Below are 12168 nucleotides of genomic sequence, written 5' to 3' on the forward strand. Positions count from 1 at the left end.
ATCTGCATCAGAGCCCTGATCAACAAAAAGCATAGCTAGGAGTACTCAAATTAATTTTACACACACCACAGAGTTTCTCTACTCCTTCCCAGCATTCACTCAGTTGAACTATTAAAATAAATTAGATTTAAATATCCTCAGAAAAGGCAAGTGTTTCCTCCACCTCTTCATTTAAGTGCATTCAGAAAGTTACTGAAGTAAACAGATAAGCCTTGCATTGTGCTTTCATAGTACCTTTTGTGAGTTTTCTTACAGAATTATCATTCAATTATCCAGAGTTCAAAACTAAAACTTTCCATGCTCAGTGATTTTTCAGTTTTTTCCAAACTTGATGATTTTATGTTGAATATACTTCCCAATTGGTGTTTGTCCTTTGTTTGCAGTTACTTTCTAACTGTCTACAGCTGTAAACTAAGTTTATAAACCATAGTGATATGAGTGAAACTGAAAGGCGTGTGTTGATAAAGTGCAGTTGGGTACCATGCAAGAAATGTTATGAATTCATTTTGGCCTTATTCCTGCCTTTTTTTTTTTTTCCTTGCCTACTTGATAAAGGTAAAAGTACTGCACAGCCAAGACCAACTCTGCAAAATACTTGCCTACAAAATATTTAGTGAGAGGTATATTTCTGATGATGAAGATAGTTGACATCTTGCCACACTTGACTCCTTTATATAACATGCTTCTTTATCAACCAAGAACAACATTTTGTCTAGTTAGCCAGTGCTTTGGAGAAGAATAATCAGGATTTTTAGCAGCTACAATAATCACCATTTTCCTGTATTTGCTGAGAGATCCAAGGCCTTGGCAAGTAACCATGCGACTTTTTTCAACAAATAAATTAATAAATCATACCCTTTTTCTTACACCTTTGGAAATTATCTCATAATCAAAGCCAAAACATAATTTCCCTTCGTGTTTTACCAAATACAGCTTGAAGCCTCAGCAAATACATGTAATAATGTCTTAATGTAGTAAATAGTGGCAGACCTAGAAGGCAGTACAGTGCAGTGCTGAACTGTTCATTGTGGCCAGAGGCTGTTGTACTTGCTGTCAGTTACACCCAGACTCCCTTCACTCTCATCAGTAGTTCGTGGCAGATGAGTGTCTGTTTTTTTAGTGTCATTGTTATGGTTCTGCAAATTGCTCATAGTAGACATCAGGTTATGTATTAAGTCCACATGAGCAAAACCTTTTCTGTCCGTTTTTTTAAAAGATACAGAATTAAAACACTAATGACATTTTTGAACATGTTAATTTCAAGCTCTCTTTTATTTAATGGGCCCAGAATATAATAGTGGTCAAGAGTTGCTGGCTGTTCTGTTCATTAATAATTATGCAACTATTTCTGTATGAAACACTAGATCAATTGATCAGATGATTTGTTTGTTTCAGGAATTTATCTCTTGGACTTAATCTACATTGATTCTGCATATCCTGCTTCAGGCAGCATTATGGAGAATGAGCAAAGGTCCAATCAGATGAACAATATTCTCCGAATAATAGCTGATCTGCAAGTCTCCTGTAACTATGGTTGGTAACTTTTTTTACACCTAGTAGTCTTAACTAAAATTTTTATAATACAAAAATGTGATAACAGGTTTCTGCCCTGTGTAAAGGCAACACAGGATGCTAACATTAGTGGAGTTGGACAATAACTGCTATAGCTTCCCTTTCTGTATAGTTACTGGTAAATCAGGCAAATGAGCACGTATTCTAAATTTTGAGAGTTGTGACAGAAGTTGTGCAGAGTATACTGGTATGTGTATGGACTAGAAGTGGCATGTTTTCAAACACAGCTGAAAGTACAGACAGAATTATCTCAATATCTTTCCTTTTATTTGCAGTAGATAGGATGTTTTTGGAGTGTACAATATGTTAATTTCATCCTCAATGTTAGTATCCTGACGTTTACAAAATGAAATACAGATATTCTAATCTATATAACAGTTGTTAAATTCCGTGTTAAATTTTTCACATATCTCACTTGGTGAGGAAGATGAGGGCTGCTTCTGTTTGTTAAAAAGATTTTGCTCTGAGGTTGATTTCTGCAATTTTAGCCTGTTATGTGAAGCCGTATGTCAAGAAATGTGCTTTTTTCAGGGTCTTGATGAATACAGAGCATACTGTTGACGACTTACCATGAATTTCCATTTCCATTGCTTGAACATGGAACTATCTGGAAAACCTTGACAGCAGCTGTACAATTTAATTGAATAAATTCAGAACATTTAAATGGTACATTTTTGGAGCGTTTTGAATCAAAAAAATTAAATCTTAGATTATGAAAGAATGAGATATTACTCACGTATGCTTAAGTATCCCTTGTCCTTTGTTGTAGATTTTGATATTATAAACTATTTAAAGCTAGGAATTAGGCATAATAATGTATGAGTCTGAAAAGCTAGATTGTTCAGCTGTCATGTTTTTATTGTGACTTTCATTTTGTCTGAATACTTCGACAAAGAAACCTCCTCACTTCACTGACCCTATCTTTTGGCAGTTGTGACAGTTTCCTTCATTGCTATTTATTAATTTTGAATGCTTTTGTTAAAATCAGAATGAAAATTAAAATGTGTCCTTGAAGAAGCAATCTTCTGTAATAACGTGTACCTTTAAAACATTTGTTTTTATGAAAACATAAAAATCACATAGTACGAGACCCATGTGTTGCTGTCCATACACCATACCCTCAAAAGATTCTTCTTTCTGAATTTAGTATCTTTGTATCTTAAGCATTGTAATTTTTGAAGTCTTCTCACCTTGTGCATATGAGAATCAGTAACAGCCATTGTTGCAGGCTTTAATTTCCCCCACAAAAGTTAGTACAAACTCCAGGCAGTGCTTGCATCAAAGTAACTCTTCTCTGCTTTTGACGCAGCATATAATATCATCCTGTAATCTTCCTGATGATGAAATGCATCTGTGTCTTCTTTAACAACTGAGCATCACTTTTGCTTAATCAAATATTAAACATCCTTTTAGAGTCCAAGCAATAGTTCTGCCTGATTTATTCTTTAGGAAATATCACATTCTATGTGTACATTGAGATAACCATGAGAACCAGGAAAAAAAATATTTATTTTAGATGATGGGAATATTCATCTTGTTTTGTTTTAACACTACAGATCATCTCACAATACTGCCCCATGTGCAAAAGTATTTGAAGTCTGTCCGTTACATAGAAGAACTTCAGAAATTTGTAGAAGATGACAATTATAAGTAAGTACTATTCTTTCCTTCAGGTTTGGGGAATTTAAAGGAAAGATCACATGGATGTTAGTTTGATTCATAGCTGAACAAAAAGCTGTTGACAGAAGATGCTGTGGGGTTTGTCTGGAGTTCTTCATATTTTATCAACAGAGTTGGTAATACCAAGATGGCTGAATAAAATCCAGAATGACTGTTGTCCTTTATGACTCTAAACAGATTTCCAAAATACCTTTGTACAAGTTAAAAGCAGATGAAAATCTAATCTTCACTCTATTATACAATGTTTGTATTCTGGAAATTTTGTTCAGAAACACTAGAGCCATATCTAGGATGTCCAGAATTGACTCTGTGCTATTGTAAACTGTACATAAAAGACATCTCCCAAGCAAGAAGCCATAGGACAAGAGGAAATGGCCTCAAGTTGCACCAGGGGAGGTTTAGGTTGAATATTTGGAAAAATTTCTTCACCAAAAGGGTTGTTAAGCATTGGAACAGGCTGCCCAGGGAAGTAGTTGAGTACCATCCCCAGAGGTATTCAAGAGACATGTAGATGCAGTGCTTGGGGACGTGGTTTAGTGGTAGGTTTAGCAGTGCTATGATAACAGTTCGACTTGATGATCTTAGAGGTCTTTTCCAACCTAAATGATTCTGTGTTTCTGTCTTCCAAATTCAAATTACTATTTGAATTACTATTAAGCTGGTACTTCAGTTATAAATCGGACAATTTGGGGGAGTTGAGAAAGAGCCAACTCTCACAATGGTGTGAAGTAGACACCATAGAGCACATTGATTTTAAATCTTGCAGCCGAAGTTTTATGTAACTCAACCAAGGTAGATGCAATGCTATTTAATTAGCTATTGACAAATACAGTACATCTATTTAGATGAGCAGAATTAAAAGTGTTCAAGGCAACCAGATGTTCAGTAATAGGAGGATGGCATGAAAGATTTTAGAATATGTTTTGGAGAAAAACGTTGATTTCTTTTAAAACCAGTCTTAAAACCAGTCTTGTTACCAGTTTTAGTAAATACTTCAGTTAGTGCCTCGTCTCAAAAGTTACGTGTATCTAGACCATATGCTAATAAAAGTGTTGGAAGGGTTCATCAAAGTAAAAGGTGATTGGGATATCACAGAAGAGTTAGAGTCCATCTGAATTAACAGTGACATAAAAAATCAAATTAAATATTTATTCTAATAAGTATTTATGGTGTTGATCTGTAGATGTCCCTCAGAAGTGAGATACAGCCATGAAAAGACAAATTCATGCATACTCTCTATCAAATATAATATTTCTAGGAAAAATTAAATTGTTAATACTGCTTCACAAGAAGCTGGTGAGACCTTGAATGGAGTGCTCTATGCGTTTCTGGTCATCCGTGCTTAGAATGGATTTGAAAAAAAAAAAAAAAGATGGTGTGTTGAGAATAAAGTCTGTCTTGTAACACCAGATTTAAGGAAAGCCTGGGAAAGCAAAAGTGGAGGTAACAGAATCGCTATATGTAAATACAACTGGGTAAAAGTAGGAAGGGTAAAGAGCGATTTAAACTGCTTTGTAATGGTAGCACAAGAATAAATGAATACAAAAAATTATGAGCTCAGCATTGAAATATGGTTTTTAACTATCAGTAATGGAATTCTGGAATAGTTTCTTAATCAGAGTAGAGACACAAATAATTAGATAAGTTTGGGTTGAAACGTGATCAGTTAATGAAATGAAGACTGTTGGCTGGTATCTGTGAAAGCAGAAGAACAGTTTCAGTGAGTCAGAAGATTGTATATTCCCAACGTGGGAATACCTGCTTAGTTTATATGGTTCTCAGTGTCATGCACATACCAGCATAAAGAATGACCTACTCTAACCATTCTGTATTTCTCTGCAATTATAGCTGACATTGCTGTCATACAAATGCAAAATCATACTTAGATTGTTCAAGGAAATAAAATGCATTGCCATAAGAGACACCCCCACCGCCCCCCCTTAAACAAACAAACAAACAAAAAAAAAAACCGCTATTGAGCATATATTGAGACAAGTGTTTTTTCTTTGTTTTTGCACATAACTGTAGTTGTTAACTCCAGTTGCCGAAGTTCGTAGAATGGCCTGGGTTGAAAAGGACCTTAAAGATCATCTAGTTTCAACCCCCCTGCTCTGGGCAGGGTTGCCAACCGCTAGAGCAGGCTGCCCAGAGCCGCATCCAGCCTGGCCTTGAATGCCTCCAGGGATGGGGCATCCACAGCCTCTCTGGGCAACCTGTTCCAGTGCCTCACCACTCTGAGTGAAAAACTTCCTCCTAATTTCTAACCTAAATCTCCCGTCTTAGTTTAAATCCATTCCCCCTTGTCCTATCGCTACCAACACACATAAGCAGGCGTTCCCCCTCCTGTTTATACCCTCCCTTCAAGTACTGGAAGGCCGCAATGAGGTCTCCCCGGAGCCTTCTCTTCTCCAATGCCCCCCCCGCCCCCTCCCCCAGTGCATATTAATATAGATATTCTACAAGGCAGGAAAATGGTAGCGTTCACAGATTTTGACTGGGAAAATGAGAAACTAAATGACCTGTTAATCATCACATGCTGTCCCTCAGAGAACCCCAGATTCTTCTACTTAACTCTGTTTCAAACCATTGCACATACAGAGCTATTCCTCAGCCAATTCTGTTGATGTAAATTCTTGGGATAAGTGTTTGTGGAACTTCACTTTTCCTGAGAGAATGATTCTAAAAGTGGAATAACACAGACAAAGCATTCTTTTTGAATTGGTACAAGAACTGCTTTGAATATTATCAGGACATATATCAAATGGAGAGAAAGTCTTCCAAAACTTGACCCCTTGTTTGGGGTAAACTCCAGCAGAAGTTCAGCAAAAGAATCTGAACTAGCACTGGGTAGATCACTTCAAAATATACTTGGCTGTGGTTTTGGCAGGTTTGTGCTTTTGTGTCCAGCTGATCACAGATACTAAGAATAGTGATGTTTCTGCAGGAAAATGACTTGGAACAAAATAATTTATCTGTGTGATGTTTTCATTGCCAATTATACTTGCTTTGTGGAATTAGAATTCCTACCAGAGTACTGATGATAGAATGCGTATGTCCACCTTTTTTTTAGTCTTGTGATATTGTATATTTTTCACAAATAAAGATGCATTGTGCAATAGAGGCACATTGAACGTTTGCATTGTGCACAGCCTTGTGAAAAGGTCAGGTGATCTAAGATTTGTGTTAAGATTTTTGTCTGTGATTTAAATCTCAATGTTAAAATTTAATAAGTGGCCATTATTTACTAATTTCTGACAACTGTCATTAAAGTCACATACAGAGCAAAATTAAACTGAGTAACAATTTATAAAAGTGAAGAATTCTAGTTTCTATAGGCTTTACAGCTCCGGGGCCTGATGCAAAAAAGTGTTTGTGTTGCTTTATTTGATTTTTAGAGAGACTTGCCTCATGGCTTTCATTAACTCTAATATCTTAGTAAAAATAGATTAAACAAGTGGTTTCTATAAGTTTATCACACCATGACATAATATTTGGAGAAACTGCAAGTCATGAGTAACTCCAGTTTAAATTTGAAAATCATTTTGACCTTAGCAGCGACCTTGCTGATAATGCTGTAAGGTATTTGATGCATCTTACAGATCATTATGTACTTTTATTTGTACATTTTTAAGTACAGTTGTTTGTGAGAAAGAATATCTCAGTCAAATTTCACAGTTTTTTTTCTAGGCTTCACTATGGCTGGGAAAAACTGGACTGAATTCACAAGAGGCATTAAAAGGAGGGAAAGATTTGGTTCTTAGCATAAGAAATGTTACTGCAGTTTGTATACATTGGTCTTTTTTGGAGAATCTTGACCTTATTCTACCAAGTTTGTTTCATCAGAATAAAGCTTTAAGTACAAGCCTGTATTTGTCAAAACTTAACACATCTGCCCTTAAAGAAATCTATTCCTTTTCTGCTTGTGTATTTTGTTTTGAGTATTTGATTTCACATTTTCCTCTCAGTTGTCCCTAATAGCATTTTTCCCTTCACAGCATTTTCTGGTCCCCTGCCAAAAGAAACTTTAAGCTTTAAAAAAGCTAAGTGTGCTAAGATTTTATAGTGGGAAAGAATCTTCTACCTCTTTCTCTTTTCAGTGACTGCTCTTTTTGAGCCAGGGACAGTATTAGTATACTCTGAAGAGGCTGCTTGATTTCTGGGAGGAAGAACAGAACTATCTCAGTACCAGGATGTCGGAGAGAAGCTTAGATAGTTGCCCTACAATGTATTGGCAGGATCCCAACACACATTGCACCAAATGAGAACTTCAGTTACACTGAAAAGGAAAATTTGGCAGCCACTTTGTATAAACAAAGCTTTTCTCTTCAATTTTTTGTGCCAGTCTAATTGCTTGCTTTTGGTTTGTGCTTGTCAGCAAGTAGGAATACTCCAGAAAACCCCTGACAATGATGTCATTTCCTATAAATAATAGATTTTTCTTGCTCAGCCCATATACTGTTCTCTGCAGAAGATGAGAAATTAAATATGCTGGTTACAAGACTGAAGGGGAAAAATAGGAACCAAAACATCAGGATTCCTTCCAATTATATTCAAAATATATTGCTAATCATCATTTTCTCAGGGAATCACCAACAACCAACAGGTTTCAGAGATACCATGATGCAACTACTGCAGAATCTTCTTCCTCCCCCAGGAGTGTAAGAAGTGATCTGAGGAGAGTGCTTGTCCCCAGGTATGCAGTTTTTCCCTGAGCTAGACAACAGTATCCAAACACTGTGGCGTTATGCCACGTCATTTTGTAACCTGCCATGCCTTGCAGTGGTTCCAAAACAATTCTTTTTGCTGAACTCTCAGAATGATTATGTCAGACCCGGTATTCTCCACACCTTATTCTTGGTCCTTGTTAGGATAAATAGGCATGTTTTCTCCATTCACCTTCTTACTCAATCCTTCACCTCTGTCTTTCCTTCAGAGTTACTTTACTGTAATCAAGAAAGACAGTCTGGGGAAAGGAGGCTGTGCCTTACTGACAGCCATAGAGAAGTCTTGGCTGAGAATCCAAATTAATAAGTTTTAAGGGGTGTTTTTAAACCTGTAAGCTTAAAGAAGCAATTCTATAAAATAGGCAACATCAGAGTACAGCAAACCCAAGACAAGATATTTCTGAGGTTTTCTTTAAAAAGGTTGATACCAGTTTGCCTAAATGTCTTAAAATTGTATTTAAATAAAATTAGTTGGAGAAGTAAGGAACCAATTACTTCTCCTTTGATTTTTTATCAGTGTAACAATGCTTGTATTCAATCATTTGACAACAAAATGCCTCCAACAGCTGCTTTGAAACTGGGTTTGTTTGCTTTGTAAAATAATTTCTCAGAACAACTTCTAAACATATTAGCTATCAGAAACTGCTGCCAAAAATCATGTTAATAAGTTTTTTTAGACAGTTATTTCCTACCAGTTAAGATGAAGACCTTCTGCATAAGTCTTTTCCTTAACTTGTACTTAACAACACAAAATTCACATGATAGGACCCTAAAAAAAATAAAAATCACATGATAGGACCCTACTTACAAGAAGAGACCTCAGTAGCTTCTTTTTCTATTTTTCCATAATGAAGTGAATTCCCATGTGATTAACATCTTTATCATGTTCTGAGTTTTATAACTTCCTCATTACTGGCTTCCTGGAGACGCATGTTGCCACTTAGTCACTGAAATCATGTTAGAGGAGAGGAAAGTCTGGAGAAGAATAATTCGTTACCTACTTTGAACATAACTTTGAACAGTTAAAAGAATCTAGCAATATCAGAAGAATATAAATTCTAAAATGTGAAAAAGGACTGTGGGTTTGTTTAAATAACTTCACAGTAAAACATAGTTGATATTTGAACACTGTGAAAAATGAACTGGGAGGTATTTCCAATAAAAATCTGTATACGTGAAGGACAAGGTAGGAAGGAAAAAGGTAGTTAGGCCCTACACGATATTTTGAAATGCTGTCATAGGGTCCTTCCCTCACCCCCCTCTTTATGGTTTTATTTAAAGTTAAGCGTGTTAAGTGGGTGTTTAATGCTGTGCAGTGACATCAGTTATTTCCTTTGGTTCTCTTCCTATTCCATTAAACTTTACTTAACAGTGTCGTCTTCTGTACTTCTGCTGTCAAACTGGTACAGAACAGAGAGAGAACTGTCAAGTTAAGAGTGCATTGACTTTAGAGGTGGCAGAAGTCATATGCACTAGAAGATCAAGACATGAGGAGGGATGTATAGCATTATAATTTCGTTAAAATAATCTTTTTGAGTATTAAGCGCTTGCTATTAAGCTTTGGTCATCTCTCCCCTCTTATGCTTCTTTTCTATAGGTTATAGTAACTAATATTTTTAAATCGCTTTTCCTGATTCCACATTTCCACAAGATAACGGAATAAATTCCCTTTTCATGCGCGGAGAATAAAATGTTTGCTATTAGGTTTCTCTAAATTTACTGACTTTTGTAAGGGTTTTTTTTTTTTTTTTTTTTAAAGTGAAAGTCTAGGAAATTATATTTTTACATTAATGGGGAGTATACAATATCAATTTCCATTTCTGCTTTCATAGGCTTTCCTCCCAGTTTCTTTCTTGGATCTAACAGGTAGTGATTTACTTTTAAAATGTATTGCTTTGTTACATAATGAAATAAATGACATTTCCAGCAAAGTAAAATTTCTGCTTACCACTGCCAAAATAATTACTTTAATCAGATTCTTTCAACTTTTATTGAGAAATTGTACTGTTAATTTGTCTAAACATTTGTTTTTTTCCAGATTATCATTAAGAATTGAGCCAGGTAACAGCTCTCCTCGACTGGTTTCCTCTAAAGAAGATCTTGCAGGTATAAAAGTTTATTTGAAAGTTTGAGTAAGAAAATAATGTTAATTACAGAAGTCTACTGAAGTGTACAGGAGAGCCCATTAATCGTTTTCAAATATGGGCTTTTGTTGCAATTACAAAATTATCTTTTAAAGACTGTTAGAAAATTGTTCCCTTTCTGTGCATATGGCCATTTTCAGAACACCATTGGTCAAAAACACCACTCTTCTGATACTTGTTAAAAATCTGATTTTTACTACAAATTTTTACAGGGCCCACTTGTACTTGGGTTAGCATTTTCCTTTGTCTTATATAATTGCCTTACAGTGACAAATTGAATCCCACATGACAGGACTGATTTTGCACATATCAGCATTCATTTGGCTAGGCAAAACAAATCCGTTGATCTTGAGTAAATGAAAGCAATTCTTTTGTTTTCATTCTGATCAGACACTACCACCTCAGCTTATTATGGTTTACTCCATAGTCATAGCTCTTTCTTTTTTTCTTAAGAATAAATAAAAATAAATTTGATTTCAGAAGTAAGACTTAATTTGTGGAGATTGCAGATCAGGGGTATACTGAGTAATTTGCCTTTCTGGGTGGCAAAGAAGCAGCATTTTTGGTATGATTTATTAGTAAGTATTGTATCTTTAATAAAAAGAAGAAAACCTGTTGGATTTTTTTCTGCTTTGATAAAAGCCCAGTTACAGCTCAGTGCATCTAGAATTAATCCCTGGAACTGACCAGTGCAAATCGCCAAGTGGCATAAATAGATTCCCATGTAGATTTCCCACTAACCTTATTATTGGATAAGAGTCTACTGCAGGACCATCATTCCCAGTAGTATTGCTATGAAGTTCTAAGTCCACTAGCAGTTCAGATGTATTTCAGTAACATGAGTCATCAATAGGATATTCCTGATTTGTGTATAAACAACTGGGGTTTGAGGAGAACTCAGAATGTTTGTTAGCACTGGAACAGAAAATAGATTCGTTGTATGGTTGTGGGGGTTTTTCATTTTGTTTTGTTTTTACAAATGTTTGCATTTTCAATAGCATTTAATAAGCGAGGCAGGAAGAATTCTTTCAGTATAAACAAATCAATGCAGTGAGTAATACAGGAAATTCTCTTTTCAGGTTTCTGTGTAAACCGAGGCACAAATTTGAGACAATTTCATTGTGTAAAGGGGGAGGACACACAATAGAAAGATTCATGTGAATGATCTGATCCATTGAATAGGTTACTTTATCTCTTAACTGTGAAAATAGATCATGATGAGAAATATTTTTTTAAGAAATGCCTACAAAGATAACTTGTAGGGTATGCACGTACAACTCTTGTGTCTTTTTAAAATCTTATAGATAGTAGTTGATAATGTTTTGGCCTTGGACATCCTCTGTCGTCAGAATATATTGAAGTAGAGGTATAAAATAAAATTTTTCATAATCTCACTTTTCTTCCACCTAAACACTTACACAAAGACTCCTCTTCATACTGATTACTGCTATGAACATGCATCAATGAGCAGTGCTTCTTAGAATTTCCAATTGGACTGAACATAGGAAGTGTTATATTGGCACTGGTTTTCTAAAAACCGTCTGAGAAAAGGAGCTAAGCATGTGTAACATTCTTAGTTAGATTATTTAATTTACAGATGAAGAGAAATGTAAATATTTCTATGAACAGACTAAACAAACATCAGAATATATAAAATGTACTTAGGAGCCATTATCACAAAATCTCTTCTATTTTAATCTGTTAAGCTGAACGGCCTGTTTTCTGTCTCACCATGCTAAATCATATGTTAAAAAAAAAAAGTTTTTAAAAACAAAAGAGTACATTTCTCATCTGGCAAGCAATTTAATTTTGCATTCAAAATGTCTTTTTTTCATACCAAATGAGAGAGACAGTTTAAATGAGAAAGAAGGAGGGGAAAAGAAAAAAAAAAAAGGAAGATGTTCATAATGAAAGGAATAAAATAAATATGGGTGTTCTTCCTCCACCTCCTGACTGTCTATATTGGCTGCTGTGAGTCCCTTCGTCCCTTCCTAAGTGTCCAATGGGCAGTATAGGAAAAGTATGGTTTGTCTCAGGTTGTGAATTCC

General features: G+C 35.4%; 1 protein-coding gene across 4 annotated transcripts in view; it reads left to right on the top strand.

Moving 5' to 3' along the window:
• RALGPS1 (Ral GEF with PH domain and SH3 binding motif 1) overlaps positions 1 to 12168 on the top strand; it is a 111460-nt gene that overhangs the window by 75415 nt on the left and 23877 nt on the right. For 3 of the 4 annotated variants that reach the window (XM_083807057.1, XM_083807058.1, XM_083807059.1), the window contains 3 exons: positions 1396 to 1533; positions 3129 to 3222; positions 10015 to 10082. In XM_083807057.1, coding sequence (XP_083663183.1) covers positions 1396 to 1533; positions 3129 to 3222; positions 10015 to 10082 — 300 coding nt within the window. Of the gene's footprint in view, positions 1 to 1395; positions 1534 to 3128; positions 3223 to 7834; positions 7946 to 10014; positions 10083 to 12168 lie in introns of all 4 variants that reach the window. The other variant, XM_083807056.1, reaches the window with a different exon arrangement.

Source organism: Anser anser, assembly GCF_964211835.1.
Source record: "Anser anser genome assembly, chromosome: 21".
Taxonomy (NCBI): Eukaryota; Metazoa; Chordata; class Aves; order Anseriformes; family Anatidae; genus Anser; species Anser anser.